Source organism: Squalius cephalus, assembly GCF_949319135.1.
Source record: "Squalius cephalus genome assembly, chromosome: 7".
NCBI lineage: Eukaryota > Metazoa > Chordata > Actinopteri > Cypriniformes > Leuciscidae > Squalius > Squalius cephalus.
In genome coordinates, this window is record NC_137128.1 from 12,026,283 (window position 1) to 12,051,341 (window position 25,059).

General features: G+C 40.0%; 1 protein-coding gene across 1 annotated transcript in view; it reads right to left on the reverse strand.

Annotated features, from left to right (window-relative positions):
* Nucleotides 1-23,506, reverse strand: part of phlpp1 (PH domain and leucine rich repeat protein phosphatase 1) — a 55,583-nt gene extending 32,077 nt beyond the window's left edge. Inside the window, exons 1-3 of the mRNA XM_079876191.1 lie at nt 21,124-23,506; nt 1,336-1,532; nt 515-640 (exon numbers count right to left, since the gene is read on the reverse strand). Of these exons, the coding sequence (XP_079732317.1) occupies nt 515-640; nt 1,336-1,532; nt 21,124-22,294 (1,494 nt within the window). The 5' untranslated portion in view covers nt 22,295-23,506. The remainder of the gene's footprint in view (nt 1-514; nt 641-1,335; nt 1,533-21,123) is intronic.
* Nucleotides 23,507-25,059: the final 1,553 nt, after the last annotated feature.

The following is a 25,059-nucleotide window of genomic DNA, read 5'->3' on the forward strand; positions in this document are numbered from 1 at the left end:
TGTGTTGAGCTATTTCAATTACTTTAATTTGATTTGTTCATTGCATACATCTGAAATGCTGTAAATTTTGCCAATAAACCTGATTTGCAATGGGGGTTGAATCATTTAGATTACAACTGTATATATATTAAATCCGCAGCGCATTGCAATCGAGGAATTTTTCCTGAGAAAAAGTCCCTGGTGAGACTGTCTATCAACCTATTAATTATTATCATTATTATATTTCAAACTTATTACACATTTTTTTTGTTTGAATTTTTTCACAGACCAAAAGCATTCAAACCCAAAGCCCTGAAGTCACTGATTTGGGGAAAAAAGCAACGAAAGGTACCACATTAGTTCCATGGTTTTTGGACATTTACCAATGATGGAAAGATTCAGGATCATGGTCTGTATAAAAATATTGACAAGTGAGGCAGCTCACTAGAGTCTGGATCAGCTCTAGTGTCAGGTCGTATTATTTCTACAAGGTGGAAGGAGAGAGGCGGTCACACACACACACACACACACACACCTTAGCAGCCTGTCGGTGCCAGCGCAGGTGTTCAGTGAAGCTGTCGAAGCTGATATAGTAGGTCTGACTCTGAGGTCCCGCTGAGCTGAAGGCCAAACAGTGACTGTGTTTCTTCACCTCTTCCACCTGAACACAACAGAAACACACACATGAACGAGACACGCTCCCCATGCAGTGGGGTGAAAACACATCATCTTCATTAGTGTCAAAGGTCTGTCTACATCAAGAACTGTGATGCTTGATGTGGCAGACAGCACTCAATATTTAGTCTAGCGGGTCTAGAACATAAATGAACACAGACAGAGTACGAGACTTTAAACGCACCTCTGTTTGTTTAGCACTTCATCAACTCTCAAAACCACCATAAAACTTTACAACTCACTAACCAATGTCCACTATGTCTGTCCTCTCACTGAACTCTTGTTTTAAGTGTTGCTCGTTGTTAAAGTAACTAGGATCTTGGGAAAGATGCTTTTTTAAATATAGCCTGGGGTTCAACACACACAGGCAATATAAAGTGTGAATGAACTCTGTGAATATAAACTCTGTGAAGTCACCTTAAACATCCCTTGTTTATTTGAATTACATTTATACTGTACAAGTTCCTACATAAAACATTTAAATTGACTTACACCATGGTCTATCTATGTGAACATTCAGTTCTGATCAATCATTTTAAGCCATGCATAATGTCTGAAGAATATCAATTCTTTTTTTGACTACTCTTGTCCAGTGCACTTCAAGAGAGGTGGCTGTAGGATCATTGCTTTGGGACACACATTCTGCCTAATGAGCATATGAGATAAGCCTGGGTTCAGTACCTTTCCTCCGATCAGTGGCAGGATGTGCATCTTGCCCGTATGGCTGGCCTTCACCGAGGAGACCATGAGACAGGTGCCACATAAAATCACCTGCCGTCGACTCCAGCGGTTCACCGGTAGCTGCAGCTTTCCTTTCCGTACGTTATACGTCCCGGAGAGCTGGATGCGCTCCGAGCTCTCGATGCTGTGAGGTTTTCCTGCAAAACAGAGAAAGATATGAGCCTGACTTCTCAGCTCCTCTCCTGCTGTCAACATATCCAGTGCAGCTTCAGATGCACATCACATTTCACACTGCAAATTTGTTGACTGCACTCTATACAGGAAATGAACTGAGTGTGAAGTCAACGATCAGTCACGATTACTAGCAGTAATTTCTAGTAAAGGTCAGATTTCAGCAGTCAGACCTAGAAAATACGGAGTGACGTTCAGCAGTCACTACAAGTAAAGAGAAGAAATCGGCAGTCAGTACTAGATGAGATAAAGTGGAGTTCAGCAGTCACTACTAGTAATGAGTGGAATTAAGCAGCCAGTATATTAAGAGTCAATACTATTAAAGATTACAATTAAGCAGGGATGGGCACAAGTACTCTCAACTCAACTTAACTCAGCTATACTGTAGCACGACTAAAAACAACAATTATTAACCACGGTTCAATACACTATATCAAATATTGTCAACATTTAACACCATGTACAACATAAATTACATAACAGACCAGACACAGCACAAATCACAATCAAAAGCCAAAGAAAAAAGATAGGTTTTGAGTTTTGCTTTAAACTCCTGCAGTGTACAGGCTGTTCTAAGGTTTCGGTGCGGCAACGGCAAACGCTCGATCTCCTCTCGATTTCAGTCTCGCCCGAGGAACATTTAACAGTCTCTGGTCGGATGACCTAAGAGACCTTCCAGGATTGTGAACAGATAATAAATCGGAAATATATACGGGAGCTATTTAAAAACTAGTGACTTTAAAATCAATTCTGTAACGAATTGCGAGCCAATGCAGAGATTTCAGAACAGGAGTGATGTGCTCTCGTTTACGCACACCGGTAAGCTGCCTATAGCAGCTGTATTGCAGACGGCTAAGAGATGCTTGGTTAATACCCATATAAAGGGAATTACATTAGTCAAGCCTTGTTGAAATAAAAGCATGAATCACCCTTTCAAAGTCCTTAAAAGAAAGACATGACTTTACTTTAGCTAGGACTCTACATTACTAATGTTTGTCAAATTTGAGACGACTATTGAAAAACACACCCAAATTCTTCACTAGTGGTTTCACACACAGAGACAAATGGCCAAAACTTAAGCAAGGAGAGATAGCAGCTTCTGAAGATTCAAAAACTAGTCTCAGTTTTCCCTTCATTGGGTTGAAGAAGTCTGAAGAAGGGACATCCAGGCCTTTACATCCGCTAGACAAGCCAACAGAGTATCAAAACCCATGATATTTGATCCCAGGGGCAAATAGATTTGGGTATCGTCAGCGTAACAGTGAAATGAGATGCCGTGTTTCTTAAAAATCGACCCATGCGGAAGCATATACAAGGAGAATAAAATCGGAGCAAGAATAGAAGCTGAAGGGACCGCACACATACGAGGAGCTGCATCCGAAGTAAACTAACCAATATTAACAGAGAACCCTCCACTATTAAAGTAGGATTGAAGCCATTTAACAGCATTTCCCTGAATGCCCACCCAGTGCTCCAAACGAGAGATCAGAACCAGGTCAATCGGGTCAAACGCCGAGAACACAGCAGACTTGCCAGAGTCGAGTCAGTACAATATCGTTTAAAACTTGGAGTGGTTTTCCTAAAACCTGATTGGAACTTCAAAGATTGTGTTTTTATTCTGAACGCTCTGTAGTTGGTGAAACACTATTTTCTCTAAAATTGTAGATGTCAAAGAAAGATTTGAGACTGGCCTAAAATATGTCAGAACTGCCAGGTCTAAATTTGGCTTTGTGAGAAGTGGATGGACAATGGTCATGTCCTCTGGTCCCGTAGCCGTTTCAAGGCAACTGTTCATACTCTTTTGAACTGTAGGTCCAATCACCTCAAAAATGTGCTAAAAAAACCGTGGGGGAAGAACGTCATGGGGGGATCCAGAAGGTTTGAGCTGGCCAAGCAGGAAGAATACTCCAGTACTCGGATGTGAAAACGATGATCGCCCTGACTTTTAGATTGGGAACTGCATTCACATGTGCAGATTCTTTGAATAATTCAGCAATGCTCCATATGGACTGAGTTTACATCCACCATAGAGAAACAAGTGTACAATATGTTAAGCATGTTCTTGACTAACTATGCAGCAACATTTCTGCTTTCGCCTCTGAGACAGAGCGAGCGAGATCTGACCCAAAAGCAGCAGTAGTACAGTATGTGGGTCAGGACCCCACGGTACGCCACATGGAGCGCTGAAGCCCACTTTACAGCGCCACCATCAGCAAATGGTTAACATGACACCAAGGGCTATCCACACACAACACCTTAGCTCTGCAGAAGAACATAACAGTACAAGACACTGATGTGCAGTCGTAGGGTGAGTGACAGTCTGCAGGAATCAGCTTCATGTTGGTGAACACACAGTTATTACACGTCTGAATTCATGAAGGCTTCTATTGTTGTTGTTAAAAAAAATGACCAGCTACTTGATCAGATAATAATCTCACTCAAAAGCTTTAGTTACAGTGTTATCTCTAGTGACCTGTTACAGTGAAGGAAATAAGAGAATTACAGACAGAGAGAGAACGAGAGAGAGAGAGAGAGACAGAGAGAGAGACAGAGAGAGAGACAGAGAGAGAGACAGAGAGAGAGAGAGAGAGAGAGAGAGAGAGAGAGAGAGAGAGAGAGAGAGAGAGAGACCTCACATGGATCTTAAGCATGATTTAGGCGTGTTGTCTCTTTCCATGGGCGGAAGGAAACCACAGCCCTTCCTGCTCGTCTCTGACTGACATTCACCCTCCTGAACTAGGGTTGTCACTCGTCACGGTACCAACATTTCAGCAGTCGGTCCCAATACTAGTCACATTTCAGTTCAAATCGCAACAATTTTGGTACATGGCAAAAACTTTTGTAATTATTTCGTTTTTAAATTTAACTATTTGAAAATTAATTATATTAAATAAATGAAATTATTTCATTTTTGAATGCTATTAATGATTATAAGTAAATAATACAGTAAACAGCATGCAGTCTTCATATTTTCAATTTGCATTAAAAAAGTAAAATGAAAAGTTAGTATTAAAATGAAATTACATTTTATTACATTACAGATAACAGAACAACTGGCAGGTATATTACACTTTAAAGGGTTAGTTCACCAAAAAATTAATTTCTCACCCTCACGTCGTTCCAAAGTTTCGTTCATTGAACACAAATGAAGATATTTTTGATGAAATCTGAGAGCTTTCTGTCCCTCCACTGACAGATACTCAACTACCACTTTGATGCTTCAACAAGTTCATAAAGAGATCGTAAAAGTAATCTATATGTATTATTAAGCGGTTTAGTCCAAATTTTCTGAAGAGACACGATCGCTTTATATGATGAACATACTGAATTTAGGCTGAATATTTGATTTCGCTGAAGAGCTCAATAAACACCTGTAAACTAAAGAGCAGGTTATTTAACTCAACGAAACATCCTATATGAAATTAATCAGATATTTATACAAAATAAACATATTAATACAACTTAAATCTGCACAAAATGACGCGATGACATTCTACAGTAATGTTCTCATTATGATTTTGCGTAGCCTATATGACAGACTTGCGCTGCACATGTTGAACTTGCACTTTGTATTTCTTCTTTTCAAAATGGATTTCAATCATATTTCAAGAAATTCAAAACCATCATGTTGAACATCTGAAGTGTCTCAGCTGAAGGAAACAATCCATTATTTATCTGGCTTTTATATATATATACAATTTACTTTTTGGGGCAATACGATAACATTAAAATTGAACATGTTAACGGCCGATGCCGATATGTTTGCCGATATATCATGCATGCCTACTGTAAACAGAAAACCTTTGACGTGTTTGAAAGCAGATTGACCCGGTCGATGAAGTGAGTCCCACATAACAGAATTCATATGAATTTTCTGCATTGCTGACAGTGACTCATCCCAGGCCGCAGTAAACGGGACGTCCCACTCACTTGTCTCCCAGCCCTATGGATGACTCCGAGTTTGCCATGGCTCTGCTTTTACACGCCTCATCCTGTTTTGAGTGGTTGGGCAGATCCAGAGCTCTGGGTATCCGGCACAAAGCAGAAGAGGGTGTGTGTCCAGGCTATATTTGTCCACGTTCTGCTGGTGCGCTCTAATGCACCGGAGAAACCGCCTGTATGACATATTGGGGCTAGAAACTCTTGAATAATTTCTTTCAGGAGTTTAAAAGGCTCGTGACTGTGAGTGACACGTTCTGGAGAGCTTCGGCTCACCAGTGTAGATCAATCTAACCATTTTCAGCATTTGTCAAAGCATCTTAGAGCCGATGCCTCCATACTGTTGATTCTTTGGATGAGATTTGATATATCTTGATATTATTATCAGAGGAAGCATAATTTCAACCAAACAGTTGCTCAAGTCAATGAGATTCAGAATGCAAGTGAAACACAGTAAACTTATGATCATATTTTCACAGTCTGTCACTAAATTCCAATAAAAAGACAAACACACGGCTGAGCTCAGTTAAATAAAAGTTAACGTATGGCAAATTCAGATTATGTCATCCAATCTAACAATACCACCTGACAATATCAATTCAATTGTATCCCCTTTTTTAAAGTAATCTAAACTATTCACTGAAAGATATTTATTTTTTCTGACAGTAACTATGTTGTTGAACTTATTGCTAATTTCTTCATTTTCATTCATTGCAGACTGATGTTTCCCTTGTTTACGTCTTTGTACTTATTTTCACCCTTCCCTTTCCTTTTATGTTATTTGTATTTTAAATGCAGTGCTGTTTCTTCTTTGCAATATAAAAAAAAAAAAACTGGTAAAAATGTATTTTGATAGTCCACTGTAGACATTTTACTAACTATACTGTACGTAACTTTGCAAATACAAGTCAACTATCAGTCATTAGAGTATTAGTAGACTGTCTGCTTAATATCCGCTAACACTTTATTCTGCTGCTCCCCAACAGACATTAAACTGACTAGAAGTAACTTTGTTAGGTAATGGTAAGGGTTAGTACAATAAGTACTCTAATGAGAGTTCGTTGACATGTAGTTGCAAAGTTACTTAAAGTTAGAAGAATGTCTAAAGAGGATCTTTGAAATAAAGTGTAACCAAAAATTAATATGAAAAAGAAATCAACATCAATTTAATTAAGTGTATGAGGTCAAACCTGTTAACCAACAGCATGGAAATAACCTCAGACTAATAGGCACGACTGATAAAAGAATGAACGAGTTGTGCTACACGAGCTTCATAATACAATCATTTAAAACTCAAAGCATCCTCTACGCAGTTTCAAACACATAAAATGAATGAATACCCATGTAAACCAGTGATACAGCAAAATTATTAGCAAACAATGGCTTCTATTCACTTATTTTTCTGTGTATGGGATTGTCTACACAAAAATGAAATGTTGTTCAAAAGCCTTCTTTTCATTTCAGAACAGAAAAGGAGAAATAAAACATGTCCTGCTCACGCAGACAATGAATGGTGACCTTCCTCAAAGTAAACTTTAAGAAAGTATATGATATATAATCTTATGCAACCCGGTCTGTATATTCCAAGTGTTCTGAAGGCATGTGGGAGGATTTAGCAAAAAACAAACCAAAAGTGTTAATTTATTCTATTCTAATTCATTCTAAAGTTAAACTCTTGACCTTGACCGTTGCACTTCTGTGTCATTCATGTGAGTGCACAGCAGTTTCACACCCAGTTCACTGCGACCACAAGCATGAATGAGATCACAACACAAAACACAAGGCCTGTAAAGCTCAGAAAATCTGTTCTCTGAGGTGAACGTCTCTGTTATGCTCCGGACAGAATGAAAGTTGTCGCGTGAACAAGGCCTTGAGCAATATATTAATTCTTTGTGTTAATAATTAAAATTATTTAATTTACAACTAATTTAATCATTTAAAACAAAACAAAAAAAAATCTAAAAGCATGTTGTTATGAATAATGAATTATTGGGCATTTACTGCCATACACACTGGACGGCCCATAGCCTGTAAACAGCTCTCTCTGACACACACACACACACACACTGCACATCTCTGAATGAACACAGCCGACAGAAAGCATCGCTGTTTAATTATAACATCACACGTGTGCGCAAAGGTCTCAAAGTGAATTCACATACATTATAAATCATAAACGTAAAAAAAACATGTTAAATGCTGTAACATCTAACAGGGAATGATATACTGTAGATGTGTTGACTTAAAAAATAGGAAGTTTGTGGAAGTTTTGCATTTGGTGAGCTAATAAAATATTAAAACACAGTCGAATCAATATTTTGTGTAGTTATTTAATTATGCCATCCAGTATCGTGGACTCGCTCTCTCTTGTTTCATTCAAACGCAGCTGCTGCCATTTTGTGACTATTGTTTTACACTGTTGGATTATAGGATAACAAACAGGTACGATTTTAAAATGTTTAAAATACAAATGCCCGTCTAGTTTGAACTTGCCGCGCTAGTAACTGCTCTCTCCGCGGGAGCTCTGCGTTTAAAGACCTAATAAAATATTTAGACTCAGATCAATATTTCGTGTCTAATTATTTACTCATGTGGCAAGTAGCCGTGTAATAAGCGGGATAATGTACATCTAGCCGGTTGTTCTCTCAGAATAAACCCCTTCAGGCGGACGGAAGACCCCTCCGCTCCTCATCACCCTGTCGGGGTTTATTCTCAGATAACAACTGGCTGGATGTACATTATCCCTTACTTATACAGCACTTCGCACTGGTTCTCGAATCTGATTATCCGAGAGCCTTTTCCAGCTGTGTGATATTCCCACAGTATCAGCACTGGAAGCATTTCACCGTTTGTATCACTCCGCTTGCCACATTTCTCACAGAGAACCACTGTAAACCACCATAATTTTACAAATACTAGTAGCCTACTGTTGTTGTGTCACGGTATGTAGAAGAGTTTTTTAGGCAAGAACGTAGTTATTTAGACCTCAAATAGGCGACTTATACTATAGGCCTAAACATAGTGCAAATTTGTTTAAATGTTTTCGGAGATTGAGCGCTCATGAACCCGCAGAGTAGAGTTGTCAAAAGTACAGACTCCGGTACCAAGTAGCGGAATCACAAACGCCTCTGATTGGCCATTGTGCTCACACGCTCATCAAATATGTCTGTGACTACAATGATCTAACGTAGAGAACAACTAGGCTAATCTCGGCCAGTCCTTCCTTATAGTGTTTAAACATGAGGTATAATTCATTTTGGGTATATCAAAGGGGCAATCTTTGGTCTTATTCATCAATTAGGCCTACTTGTTCCAGCGCAAATGTACTATAACGCTGCTTATAATCGCTGCTTTTACAAATGAAGAAATGATTTGTCAGCACACCCACCTTTTTCAAGTAAAAGCTTTAAAAATATCACTGGGGATATTACTGATGTATTTTATATTGTAGAATAAAATGTGAAAATATCTTGAGCTTGTGTTGTTCACCACAGACGTTATTTCAAGCATTTCCAAAAACCTACTGACTTCAGGTAGTGCTAAAATGCTAACTCGTTTCTGGGTTTTGGCCTACAAAAACACGTCATCCCAGGACCACTCTATTGAGTAAGCACTCAGTACTCACAAACTGTATTTGCACTATATATCATATTGTTTTTTTAGGTTCTTTGAGTCTATGTGGCACTTTTGTGAGGTGATCCCTTAATAAAACATGAAACGAACACTAATTTAAAGCAAGCACTGTCTGGTTTCAGCTAATTCAGATGAGTTCACCGTTCCCACTCACAGCTATGCTTCAAACTCAAGAGTCAAAGGACGTCCCGCCACCAGAAGACTAATGAAGACTAATGAAAGTCCTGCTAGTTCGGGACTCTCTTCAGAAAGATCTAGATGTTCAGAGCGACAGTGTCGTCTGTCCAGAGGATTCACTGCGTAAGTAGAGTCAGATATTCTGCAATATGTGACTTCAGTGCTTGCAACACAGATCCTAGTTTCATCAACCACACTGCTGTAACTTGATATTACCAAAAATACTGTACTGTATTATTACTGAGAAGAAATATGTGCAAAAAACGATTTATTATATAACTATATCTAAGATGTGATGATGTGTATTAGGTCCTATATGTTATAACCCTGCCTGAACAGCGGCAGCAGAAATTAAAACACTAACTGGATTGACAGACTATTATTAAATGAAATTAGGAAATTTGCTGAGGTTATGATGAAGGGTAGGGCATTTTATGCATGCAGATCAGTCGCCAGCTCATAACAGTGTCTGATATGGGACTGATAAAGTTCAGTTATTAAACTTTCTAATCTTTAGAAAGTGATTCTAAATGAAGGATTGCAGGTGGCCAATAAAATGACAAACGATGCAAAGACAGAAATGAACAAGACTGCAACTCACATGACTCTCGATTTGAATGAACATTTAATCAGGTGAGGACTGTCCGGTTTATGATTGGTTGTTTGATGGTGCCTAAATTGTTTCACACTGTGAATATGATATAGGATGAAGTGCAGAGTGGCATAGTGGTTAAAGGTCAGGATTGGTCCAGTAAAGTGCCGCCATATTCATATCACTGTGCCAAGATAAACAGACTGTGTTCAGATAAGCAGCACTATCTAAAAAGCGAATATAGCCTACTTGACAAGTTAAAAGACGTGCTTGCTTTGCCTATAGTGTCAGCACGGTTTCTGTTTTCACATATTTAGTAATGGTCAACCAGTTTGTCTGATGTCTGAGAGTGCCACGTGATCTCATTAGTATTCTTGTGTATTTTTACGTAAAGTGTGGTTCTGCCACATGTACATTTACTTACGTTTTCATACACACTGAAACGTACAACATTGACAGCACTAAAACGTAAATTATTTACGTATGTACAACTTTTAGACTTACAAATGTGTACGAATCATTATTTTTCAATATTAAATATGTGGCATTAATATTTTGATTCTACTGTATTCAATTGTCATAACAATGATATGTTTTCAGTCATTAAACATGTTAACTCATACTTGTATGAAATTATAACATTTCGCTCGGTTCTGCGACTTCCGCTGCAAACTTGTTTAGAAGGATTACATAATGCTAAACAAGACTCCAACTTTAAACACTTAGGGGCCCTATCTTGCACCCAGCGCAATTGACTTTGTACACCGACACATGTATCATTCCTATTTTGCAGCCGCGCACAGCGGACTTTTCCCTCCACAGACGCACGTCGGTAAACTAGGGAATGAACTTGTGCTCCCGGGGCGGTTCAGCGCAAAGAGGAGGCGTGTTCCGGCGCAAACGTTCCCTGGTGCTATTTTGCAGATTTAGAAAACAATTCCGCCACTGACCAGGAAAAACCTAGTCTAAAGTCAGTGGCGCGTTGCGCATGTTATTCATATGCTATTTTAAGGGCGCATGCTTGGCCATAATCAATGTAGCGTGTGCACAACACGCATACACTTTGATTCTCTCATCTACACAGAAGCAGCAGTTTTCATTTTTGCAAATCATAGGCTACATTATTACAAGGAAAAATATTAACACACGAGGGAAATCATTGTTGTGTCCATGAAGAGGTGAAAAAATAGGCATAAATCTAGCTTACACATTTACCCAAATTATCATACGCCTGTTTAACCGAAGCTTATTTCGGTGGGTTTCTCCCATCCCCAATGTCACTTCTCTTGTCTTTTACGGCCCTGAAGAGAAAGTCGGTCTCCTCGGCGGTGAACCGCTCCTGGCGTGAGTCTGGCAAATCCGCCGTTATAATAGCAATCCGCCATGGAACAAGCGCGCCTGCTCTTAAAGGGAATGTGAGATGACGCTCTGATTGGTTTATTTCACGTTACGCCCGAACCACACCTATGAATAATGAAGCTACTTCAGACCAACCCATATTAGATTTGCGTCGGGCGCAAGAGTCATTTATCCCACTGGTATAATAGCAACAGCACCCGAGATCCGCCCACAAAGTTACTTGCGTTTTGAGATTGATACTTGCGTTTCAGATCGTTAAAATAGGGCCCTTAAAATGAATAGCATTTCCGTAATTGTTTAAAGGGTTAGTTCACCCAAAAATGAAATTTGTGTCATTAATTATTCACCCTCACGTCGTTCCAAACCCGTAAGACTTTCGTTCATCTTCGGAACACAAATTAAGATATGTTTGATGAAATCTGAGAGCTTTCTGTCCCTCCATAGACAGTAATTAACTTACCACTTTCAAGGCCCAGAAAGGTAGTAAAGACATTGTTAAAATAGCGACCAGAATATTTTTCGTGCGCAAAAAACCCCCAACAAAAATAGACTTCATTCAACAATTTATTCTTGTCTGTGTCAGATCTCCTACACAGTTTACATTGTAAATACAGTGCAGCGCTTCGAGTTCTGCGTCAGACTGACACAGACGAGAAGAAATTGTTGAATTCGATTTGTGTTGAAGATGAACGAAGGTCTTACGGGTTAGGAATGACATGAGGGTGTTATTGTTTAATGTGTAATATTTGTTTTGTTTGCCATGGGACCCAAAAGGCATTTTCTTAGTATAGTCCTACGCTGTGCCTGACAAAAAAACCATAAAATAAAAAAAAGCGCACAAAAATTCACCAAAGTAATCGCTTTTATGTGTGCGCTGTAATCCACATCTTTAAGCCGGGTTCACTTCACGCTGTACGATTTGCAAAACCTATAAAAGATTCCTGTGTTTGATAGTTAGTTTGACGTGTTCACAGCATAGATTGTAAAAAATATGGACAAAGCGTCTGTGACGTCACCCATAGACTTTCTGAAGAACGGGTTTGAAGCCGTTTATGGGGGGTATGGGCGGCGCCATCTTGGAAAATCTTGGTAAATCCTGACCCCGCCCACCTTCTGGCCAATCCATATATGGGTAAAAGGGCGGGCTTTGTGTGAGACTGGAACGATGTCATTTTCGCGTGAAGAAAGCAACATAAACAACAATGGACGACATACAGCAGATCTTGTTCTTGCTCCGGTTATTCTGCGTCACTCAGCTCGCTCTACTCCGGTTATCTCTGTGTGTATATTTTAGGCAACAATAAAACGAAATATGTTATAAAACACTACACTGCCTCTTTTCGTTTTAATTTAAAGAAATCTTAAACATTATAGCCACACAAATGTGGTTCAGGCAACGCGTATTGATTATATTCACTGCATATAACATTAGCCTATTTATAACAAAACGAAATATAAAACACAAACCTGCCTCTTTTCGATTTATATAGGCCTAATATAAAAATATTAAACATTTTAATATGGTCCAGGCAATATGTGCATTTGTACTAAACAACAGATGTTGCAGTAAACAACATTACAGATCATCTTCGTTGTATTAAAATTTAAAATGACAAAACTCAACCCAGTCTCTTTTTGTTACATTTCACTTTTATCAATATTAGCCATTATAAAAGTATAATAAGTAAAAGGTACAAGAAGCTATACAAATAAAGCAAACAATTCAGTCAAACATACAAAGTCAGCGCTCTAGTCTAACCATACAACGGTAAAGTTAAATAGCTTATAGTTATGAAACTTCACTTAGCCCTCAGCCAAAACGATTGGCCAGGGAACAAATTATAGATTCACGAGAACAAAAATCGCTCGTTAGATATACACAAGACGAATTATATCTCATGTTTAACCACTACAGAGACGCCAGAGTCAGCGGCAAACGTCAGAACGACTAGCCGAGGAAAGGCTGTTCCAGGTGGGGTACATGAGCGCCGAGTGCCCGGTGATCGCCTGCATCTCACAACCTGGATAAAATTTTCATAAATCTTTATAAATAAACCACAGATTTGAGCTTTAAATAACTACATTCTCACCTGAAAAACTCTTAAAACTAGGCTACATTTCATGATACAAAAACAGTAGTATTATATTTCAACTGTAAATTAAAAAATGGCGCTTCTTATGTTGTCATTCTCCTATGCTCGTTATCAGCTGTCAATCAAGCTGTCAATCAAAGTTAACCACGCCCTTATTTGTCATACATTTTATATCTAAATAATACTATCTAAACTAACGAGTTAGAAAAAAATTCACCCCCCTCGCAGTTGTCAGGCACTCGGAACCTATCGAAAAATACAATAAAAGTCCATGGGACCAACCTGTAAAAACATGAATTTATGCTGTGAAAACGGACATTTTAACATGGGGTCTATGGACATTTACTCCCTTTTGGGACCTGCCTACACCGGATTTTCGATGTATTGCAGTTTTTCGCACTTCCGGGTAGGCTTCATTTTTCAGATTAGAATGTTGCCGCTTGGTCCAAACACACCGCGCCTTCTAAGTCAGCTGACCTGTAAATGCGCAAAAACTGTATCCATTGTAGTTTTGCAAAATATTTATTTTTCGAATTGCCTAAAAACCACCTCATGCGAGCGTAAAAACTTTTTTGTGATAATTTTTTTGCGAAATTGACATGTTTCCATTGGGTGTATTTTCAATACACAATTTCAATTTGCGCAATTTGAAGGGTAATGGAAACGTGGCTACTGTGAAATGACTTACAGCGAGGATCATGTTTGTTCAGTCTGACAAGCAACAATCATAAAGGACTTTTATAAAATCGCACAGTGTGCACCCGGCTCTAGAATCCATCTGTGTGCGAGGAACAGACCCAAATTCGAGTCTTTATTCAGGGACCTTCCTTTCCATTCTCAGCAGAGACTACAAACGTCAAATCCTGCGTTCATTACAAACTCAAAAATTGCTGCCCCAGGAAGCTTTACAACACGTTTTACGGCAGTGATATCATCAAGCGCTCACTGGCTCTCGTCTGCTTCGTCACAGAATGTCAAATACCCTTTACATTCGGTTATAACTTCAGACACCTGTCCTGATCTGTGTCCGTTGATGTGCGTTTTTAGGGCTGTGAAACGATTAATCGCGATTATCCAAAATAAAAGTTTGTGTTTACATAATATATGTGTGTGTACTGTGTATAATTTTGTATATATATAAATACATACACATGCATGTAGTCACATCAAGTGACTAACTCATATTTAATGAATTTTAAATGTAAATATTGCATCAAATGAATGTGTATTTCATTTCAGACATTTTGTGTATTTGCTCTTTTTGAGCAAAGATCTAAACTTGGTTGTAATGCTTTGTAATACAGACCTAAGGCTGTTCTCTTTTTAAAAAACTTTTAAATGATAATTTATGATGATTACTAAAATATGTGATAGGGGAAAAAGCACTAAAACAATTATGCCTGAACTAAGGTTAAGCTTCAGAGGTGGTGTGATGGCTGTACGAGGACAGATCCCGCAGACACACGTCATGTCCTCTAGAGTTTCTCACAGACAGCTCAGCACAGTCACAGATGCTGCTGAATCTCCTGAAATCTCATCTGGATCCAGATGCTCAATATAGCAGTCACACACACACACACACACCATCTGAGCCTCGACTGCAGAGCTTCACCAGTACACTGATCATAGTGAAGCAACACTTTAACCATTAAAAGAAACGATTCTGGCTTGACAGCAGAGTGTTGATGCAGGCTATTTTATTAATTTATTATTAATTATTGTGGGTTTCATGATTTTTTTCATGGTGAAAAAGACCAGATTTTTTTCTGAAGTTGTAAATATAAGGTGTAAGGAGTGTGTTTTCATTACAGTTATAGAGAGAGTGAGTGAAATCTCCTGTAGCCCACAGTCACATTAATGCTGCACAACAGGATTCAAGAGAGCAGATCAAGCCGCTGGAGCTCAGAACAACCTACAACCTTTTTATGAGACGCACTGTAAATGTCTGTACTGTACTGACTCATGAAACACTGCAGCAGTCGTTTCTGGCAGCCCATACTCGGAAATTAGTGCACGCATATTAGGAGTGGTGAAGAGTGAACACACACTGCAAAAAAAAGCAAAAAAAAAAAAGCTTGTGTGTGCAGAAAATGAGATGCGTGAGAGTGTTAAAGAGCAGGATGACACACACACACACACACACACACACACACACACGTGCCTGAGTGGGTCGAGATGTTCATCAGGACTAACACAGTTACGTAACAGACAGAGTGAGTATGTGTTGGTGAAGAGACCGTGACAGAGAGATACCAATTAAATATGTCAAAAAAATACTGCAAAAATAAATCAAGAACCAGCTTTAAAAAATTTGTCAAGACAAATGCTGTCAAAAAGTTGGAAGAAGTTTTATAATCTTGAAGTTTGAAGGCGGGCAGTGAGTGGGGGGAAAAACGCAAGGTCTCGAGGTGTGTTTTAAAAATTAACTTCTTTTGGGAGCACCGCTTTTTTATGACGCAGTGTCATGCGGGAGATGCTGTAAAATATGCGTCTCGCGAGTCCGTCTAGCGCCTTTTTACATTGAAAAACAATGGAAAAGTAGAAAAATGCATTCTGTGTGAACCAAGTTTAAAGCTAGAATTTTGAAGATATACAGACAGACAAAGAAAGAAAGAAAGAAAGAAAGAAAGAAAGAAAGAAAGAAAGAAAGAAAGAAAGAAAGATGTAGGCCTAAGCAATAAGCCCCTTGAAGTCGTGTTTTACAGTGGATTTAGAACAGCTCAGGGGCGTTGTTAGGCACGACGCGGAGTGGAGTCCACTGTAATCCACTGTAAAACACGGCTTCAAGGGGCTTATTGCTTTTATAAAACGGTTACTCCATAAAAATATTCATTTTAATATTTATTTTATTCATAAACTAAACACCAGCAACAAAAAAGTATAACGTTATAACACATTTATTCCTCCGCCAAGCAATGTAGTTCCAAACAGGTTGCTAAGCAACACATGCAGCAACAAAGCATCACAAACGGCAGTTGCGCAGTAACACTAATGTAATGCGGTCACAGGTGTGTGTTTGTTGAGTCATTCACAACGGCTTCGAACGCGGCTCAACCAATCAGAATCAAGGACTGGAACTATCCGTTTTATAAAGATAGATAGAACATTGTTTAAATTGACGATCACTTAATCGATTAAGCGTTAACAATAAGCTTGGCTTTACAGTGAATATAGGGAATATGACCATCACTTTAACACGTGCTTTTAAATTTGCTGACACATTAGTAAGGCTCGATTTTCATCGCGTGAAAAAATAACTGCTTTTCATAAAAATGTGATCTGTAAAAACAGACTCGTGTCATACATCATTGAAAAGGACTCAACTAGCAGAATACAAGTAGTATATTCACACGACGCACGTGTAAACACTTTGCGCCATGTTTTGGTTTGTAACTTCCTGAAACATTAGTAAAGCAGGCCCGGCTCCATAGGGGCGCCACACCACATAACAACCTATCACGAAGCTGGTGGATTTAATTAAACCAGATAACAAGCTGGAAAACAGTCAATAACCTGTTAAATTCATCGGGATGATGTTTCACTATCCATGGAAAGCACGCTCTACCGCTCTTGCACACACATGCGTTACAGAGACGTATGCGCACAACATTCACGTGCACAGAAACTTCCCGTCAGCGCTGCCCCACGACTTTATAAACTATTTATCAATACAATAGTTTTGCATATGCACCCATTGGCGACAGAATGTGAGCGTCAAGTGACACAAGTCACGCGACAAAAAGTTTGAACTTGTAATTTCAAATAAGTGTTTCTGTTAAAAACAATTAAACTTCATTTCGTTTTTTGAAATATGTTCCTGTAAAAATTTCATTCGTTTCCGTTTCTTGAACCGGTTCGGAGCCCTTAGATATTATATGTTTAATAATCTAACAAAGTTGTTTTACAGGTTGACAAAAATCCTGACAGCGCTTCTGCTTTATCAGTCATATCTCAAAGAAACCATGACACGACTTTAGACTATTCAGCTCAGTGAAATACAAATTAGCCTTCAGGAAACAATTGTTTCCTGTTCTTGGGCTCATAAAACAGCACCTTATGATCAAATACAGTATCAACATTTGAAGTGGATCAAAAAAGTTCATCAAAGTTGTCCTAAGACAAGAACAGGTAGGCTATAGTTCAGAATTAATGTCAAACTTTGATGAAAGGTTTTGATCCACTTCACATGTTGATACTGTATATTTCTTCAATCAAACAAGAGCTTGATAAACTCTAGGCCACAGAAGAAAACCTAAGCCATCAGTCATTTATCATATCATTCATTTTTTGACAGATCTGCAGGATAAAAAGTTACTTAGACTGATGTAACACATGATGTAATACACACTTCAGTGAGCCGGACATGCCTGACATTCCCGAAGAGTCTGAGTACATACTTCACATGCCTTCAGACGGGGGAGGGAACGAGGGAACGAGCCTTCGGACACCTCTGAACCAAAGCCAGGAATGAGGAAAACACTGGAGGAAACACTGTCCGTTACACAGCCTGATGATTGATGGGTCTGATCAGGTGACCGGCCATTAATCCTCATCACATGAGCGCCGCAGCTTTAATCCAGCCAACATCTGCCAAGATCCCAGTCCAATACAAACCTTTACGTCAGGCTCAACAGAGATTATCGTTATCATTATCGACTATCATACCTTTTCCATGCCCGCACACTTAAATGTTCTTAATTTCATAGAGTTATTACACAAAAATATGGTGCCAAGCACAAGCAAGAAATCAAAATGTAGCTTTTTTCAAGCTAGAGTTTTTTTTCTCCCCCATTTCATTTGGTCATTTTTTTAAATTGAACAGACTACTTACATAAAAAGTTACCAATAATATAATATAATTAGTTCCCAATAATATGCATCAGTAAGATGATATGTAAATAAATCAGGTTTATGATCAAAGCTCTGCAGTTTCCAAACTTATAATGCAATGCAAAGCAATACAACAGCCATTGAGAGATGAACAAATGAACGTTCCTCAAAAGCCGGATGAAAAATAATATATTGATCTTCAAGTAAAGCTATAAGTTGCTTCAGTCCAGTAAGTGTTCATCTTGAAATCACAACAAAGTTATTCTTATGTTTGCTTTATAAAAATCTTTACAAAAAAAAAAAAAAAATTCACAGCAAAAAGACTGAAAGTGGCGGACATTTCATTTTTAGAGTTAAACTAAAATGCCTTTTACTTGCTAAAAGCGTATAAACTATCAAATCAGACGACAGACGGCATGAAGCAGCAGAATGTGTGCAACAGGTTTTTCAGCAACATTTTGCTCATTTAGAGGCCTTAGAAACGTGCGTATCAAATACGACACAGTGGGCTTTATAGAGTTAAAGTAAGTGTAGTCTCTGCTCAACACTGTAAAAGTCTGCAGCTCATATTAAATCAGCTCTTAACCCTAAGACAACAGTTGCTAAGATCCACTCCTGCTCCCACAACCCTTTCCTTCCCCCATGCGTGTTCCTCACAGCCTGTTTTTCTCAGCGGCGTGAATGAAAGCGCTTCCTGAAGCCCCACTGTTGGCCGACGGGCCAATGGACGCTGGCGTGAGACGGTGAAGGGAGCGCGAGCCAAGAACAGGCCGGGTGAACAGCATCTAAATATCCCCAGCCCCTCTCTCTTCACCCTCCACTGCACCAACACAGCATTCAGCCTTTCATTTCAATGATAATGAACAGACCGGAACAAGAGCGCCGTCCAAACGACAAGAGCGGCTCACAATGGTTTTGTGGCCATGTCATGTGCATCCGTGGGAGCAGAGAACGCTGCCATGTTTATTACCAACGAGAGAGAGAGAGAGAGAGAGAGAGAGAGAGAGAGAGAGAGAGATCCATGGGAACATAAACATGGAGAATCATTGTGAATTCATGTTGTTGAAGTTTTAAAGACAGCTACTGCAGGGTCATGTTCGGCAGTGACAACACATCAACTCATGCTAACTTTACAGTATGTGTTTTTAAAGCTCGTAAACACTTCAGTAAGGTTACATTTGCAAGGTTGTTCGGTCCAACATTATATTGAGTGCTATTAACTATTATATAGTAACATTCAAGCCCTGTTTACTCCTGTTATTAAGATGCGTTTTGGTCGATTGGATTGGAAGTGAACGACGCTAAATACAGGAGTAAACGGGGTCTAAAACGTTTTGAGCTTGTCCACTTTCCACCACTTCCAGAGGAAGATGAAAACACATTCGCCCGGATTGCTTTCGTAGAGTAAACGCTCATGTGGTCGAATGTGTTCAAACAGCCACAAATGACCATCTACTCTATGCCAACTGACCTAATGCGTAAACATTATGGGAAGCCAGATGGGTTTAAACTTTGTCTGAAGACCCAAGCTTTGAGGATGAAAAACGTACCAAACAATGTTCTCTCACCATTCCTGATTTCTAACACACACACACACAGCGTTCGGCTGGTCTTGCGGCTGTCAGAGCAGAAACGAAAGCTGCTGCTCGCCAAATGTTTTTCTGTTTTCTCCTCTCACGTTCATATGTAAATTTTAGCTTATTTCAAGCTTACTTCGTCCACTAAATGGAAAGATCTGAAAAAGCCCATACATTCACCCGCCCTTAGACCCTCCCCTCGGAGAAATCAGTCAGAAGTGGTAGAAAGAGGACAAAAGAGAGGGGTTAAACACCAGGTGTGAACAGGAATATGTCTCACTCGTCTACTTGTGATCCGATCGACCAAAACGCATCCTAATACCAGGTGTTAAAAGGGCCCTAAACTAATCATTTGATTAATTGTAATGTGTGTATTCATGTTTTACATTGTACTGTATAAAAAATACCAGCATGTAACTGATTTCTGTAAAAAATCTTTCCTTGCCCCATTAGCCTATCCCAGTTCCTGACTTTACCCCGTATCCCATTGCAATAGCAGCAAGTGTTTTGCAATACAACACAATAAGCACATTGTGCATAACATTTCTTTGGCAGTCCATAATAGTTAAAGAGACACCTAATATAAAGTGTGACCAGTCATTCATTTGTAACATGCGTTTCTGAAGTAAATAATTAAAGGGTTGTAGCACTATTTTTGACATGCACGTGTCATATAACGACTGCTTGACCGTGACGTCACGTGAACTCAGTGTCAGCGAGCTCATCTCCCGAGTCAAATCTTCTGCACGCACGTGTATTCAGTGTTTCTAAAACAAGCTTGTGAAATATGCAAAGTAAAACAAGATGTGTATAAGGACTCATTCAAAGCCATTCCAATCACAAATAAAGATCTCTCTAACAACTGAAACAGCTCCTCCTGAGATAAAGCCGTGTCTCACGTGTGCCTCCTCTGGACTGTCAGAACCTCAGATTTGAGCCAAGCTGCCAAAGTCTGCAAATCCCTCTTTGAACTAAAACCCTTCTTAGATGCTCGCCACAATATTCATTTAGCTGACACCTTTTCCCAAATCGACAAATACAACTCAATGACGACTACTACTTTGGGCGATGCATTTCTCTAGGAAGTCTGAAAGGGGTTTGTCACTTCACTAACAGCAGACTGTGGCTTCTCATACACAGAGAAGGCGAACCGATCTCGCCTGCGTCAACACGCAGAGACTTGTGTGCATGAGCCACAGTCGCTGTTTCTACTCTAAATTCAGGGGTCGTTTCCATGAACACACACATCAGCTGACAGCAAACTCTTCATGTGTGGATGGAGGACGATGTGACTCTCTCACGACTCTCTCACACAGGCCGTAAACATGAAGTAGTAGTACATGCATCAGTCATTTACCTGCGTAGAAGCGCAGGAGAGATCCCAGCTCAGTGTTCATCCCCTCCTCCTGGACCCGCCACGGGTCCTTAAATCCCAGTTTAAAGAGAAAATCATTCTGGATCTGTAGGGGCCTCTCGTCGGGGCCCAGGCGCCGGGCGGCCTCGCCGTGCAGCTGAACATACAGGGCCGGGCCGGAGTCCGAATCGGGCGGTGTGCCCGCTGACCCCGGACTGTGCCCGAGAGCAGGCGGTGGGTCACTGGTCACGGGCCCCGGCAGGACGGGCTCCGTGGGACAGTCCAGCTCCAGCTCGTCCGAGGAGCTCCCGTACGTGTCCAGGCCCTCGGCGGCGCTGCTGTCGAACGCAGACGCATCCGTGCCCAGGATCATGTCGTCGCTGAGCGAGTCCCGGTGCTGGCTGAACCGGGCCCCGGAGCTCAGCTCGTCACAAGCACTGCTGGTCTCCACATCGGACCCCGCAAACCTCTTCAGGGAGTCCTCGTCCTGAGGGGACGAGCGGTCCACGCTGGCCTCCGAGGGCGTGTAGATGTCGTATTCCTGCGGGTGGTACGGATGGTCCTTCTCCAGGAGCAGGAGGCGTAACCGGTCACCGGGCTGATCCGGGAGGCTCTCGGTCCCGGTGTGAAGGTGCCGGAGCGGGCACTCTCCATCGCAGTTCCCGTTCACGTCGGTGGACAGGTAGCTTTTAGCGTTCAGCCTCAGGACGGAGCAGGTTTTGCCGCCGGCCTGTTGCAGACGCTGGGCTATCTCGGTTGCGGTGCTGTCCACAGTGCACAGAACAGGCCGGGCCGGGTGAGACCACGCCAGCAGCCGGTCGTGAACGTGGATGGAGCCCCGGCGCAGGTCCTGGCGGACCCACTGGCGGTCTGACAGCTGTAGTTGAGGACTGGCTCGGTGTCTCAGCAGCGTCTGTCGGTCCAGACTTCGGCTGTGAGATGAGTTTATACCGGACACGTGCCTCTTCACCCTTCTCTTCCTCAGCAGCAGACTGGAGCTGCCTTTACAGGCTTTGTTTACCATGTTGAGCTCAGCTGGGCTCTGGCTTCTGGTCCTGGGCTGGTCTGAGCTCGTCTGGTTCGATGCTCTCTGGCCTTCATCATCTTCTTCATCTGCTGTGCTTCTCAAGGCCACACTCAGAGCACTGCTCTTCTTCAGTTTAACGCTCTCCATCCTCACAAGATCATTCCTAGTCCATTTGAGCGGAGATGTGAGCGCCGCACGACGCTCCTGAACGCGCGCGGAACACGCAGTTATGATCGCGCCGCTCCGCTCGGGATCAGATCATGGAGTCTGAGAGCGAATGACGCGCATCTCGCGAGATGCGCGCGAGAAACACGCGAGAATTCACGTCGCCCTATATGTAACGAAGCGGAGGATAAAAGTTGTTGTTTTTTAATCATAGCCTGTAATTTCTATCGACATGTAGTATTTCTGTGCTGTTCCTTGGATGATAAAAAAAAATGAAAAACAGGAAGTCTCTGTAAGCTCGAAAGAATGGCAAACCATCGCGAGAGTTCACGTCCTCAGGCTGACACTCCAGAGATGTGATGTGAAACTAGCGAGTAGGCTGGAACTGGTTGTATTCAGAAGCTGGTAAGCTGTGTGCGTTTGTTTTAAACCATTTTCTCATTCGTTCTCTCAGCATCACTGCTTATTGTGCAGTAATAAATAAAAAGAGCGTGGAGACGCCACACTCCACTTAAATCTCGCGAGAATAGAAACAGTTAACGCCCATGAAGCTTATATTTTGTAACATCACTATTTTGAACTCATTCAAACATGAACATATTTGATTATTTTTCAACTTCATTTTCACGTTGGGACACTAAATTTATAGTGTCGCTGACTCGCTGTCACCCTTTATTTTTTTGGGAAGAGAAATATTAGTAAACTCTGCAAGTAAGTGGATGTGCGTATCTTCGATAATAAACTCCATTTCCCGTGATGCGCTGCGGCGTGTGTTTTTATTGGTGCGTCACAGTCATTCATGTTCATCCGCTTATGTTTCTAAAATATAAATCAGTCGCAGTCATCAGTTAAATTACAGTAACACTATATTCAGTAAGATGAACGCATAACCAGATTTATCACATATAAAAAAAGTAACAATGTATTCTTTCTGCATATTTAAAAATCAAAGTGATTTAATTGTGGTCGCTTTTATTTTAACAGTCTATGATTGTTGCGAGTGCTTTTAGTTGATGTACAGTATGTTGTTTTTGATGAATACAAAGTGAAGGATAAGTGCGTGAACTGAATTTAGATTCGCCATTTCAGGCAGATAGAGCTGCAGCAGAAGTGTTTTACTGCCCTCTGTCGATCACACAGGGTCACAGACGTCAAGTTCAAAATACGGACTAGTTACGTAACCATCGAAAAACCATATCTAACAAAAAAAAAAAAAAAAAAAAAAAATGGAAGATTGAAGTATGCCACTGATGCAAGCTTGTGAAAAAAAAAACATGCTAGCAAAAAGCAAAACACTGAAAGCATTATTCAGTGAATTATTTGTAGTAATACATTAAAGTTTATTCTAAAATGTATTAACATTTGTATTTAATATATAGTATTATATAATTGTAATTCATATAATAATATATAAAATAATAAAATTATGAAATTAAAAAACAAACAAAACTGAGCTCTCTTCAACATCGCGCGCACAACTGGAGCATGTGACTGCGCGCGCACATCTGTTCCGCGGCAAAGAACACTGATCTTTTTAGAGGTGAGGTAATTATTAAATTACAATAAATTAAATGAATGATTTTTGAAAAAGTTAATCTAGACACCAAAATATCTTGACATCCTTACGTAAATGACTTAAAATCATACACACTTCATATAATGACGTATATTTTGACACGATAGTCTGACAGGAAACTTTTTAACGATTATGAAGTTTTTAATGACAGTTGTCAAAATACTACCTGGCAGGATAAAGTGTTTAATAAGACACTTGACTTTAGTTTTGATCTTAAAAGGACTTATAAGACTTTGAAAAGGTTGACTTAAAATTGTAAGATAGTCATTTATGGGGGGGGGGGGGGAATAGATCTCAAAAAGATCTCTTACTTTTTTATTGTTTAATAGGGGCTGATTGCCAAGACTTGAGAGAATCATTATATAAAGTCAAAAATGTTCACCATTAATGTTTTGTGTGTAAATAAAATTGAAATAATGTGAGACCCAATTTCCACTGTAATGTAAAAACAACATAAAGGCAGTATATTTTAAATAATTGTTTAATAGCATCTTTTTATGAATGAAGGCCAGGTATCACTGATGATAATATAGCTACTGATGTCTCGATGAAAAAAAAATTTCCCCCCAAATTTTAAACATTTATTAGGCTTCAAAAATATAACAACTTTTATTTTAAGTGAACTTTAAACAATCCTCACATAATAAATGTCATATTGTGCCCTTCCTGTCTAACAGGTACGAAATATACATAAATTAAATAAGGTTATCAAATAGTCTGCACTGCATAAATTATAAATTAAATATAGATTAATCCTTATTAAAACTACAAATGTTATTTAGTCAAGATCAGTGAGTAATTGTCTCTGTTCCCTTTGTTCTTTGGTTAACTTAACTGACAGACAGAATTAGTGGCTGCTGTCACTTTAAGATCTGACGCTGCTGACAGGATCTCAAGCATTTCATTTTCTCATTTACTCTTGACTTTCATTTAAGATTTTATTTAACTCATTTAAGACTGCTCTTGTGAGGATACTCGACAAAACGGACATTTAGGTATAAATGTGTGTGTTATTGTTCGTTCAAGCGCGAAAGAGAACTGGATGGACATTCACAAACAGTGCTACCTGATCGTTAGAACTTTCAGTGAGCTATTTTTAGAGTGTGGACGCGACGTTCCTGGACGCGGACAGGCTTTCTGTGTCCTGCTCCTCCGTGGCGAAGACGGCGTG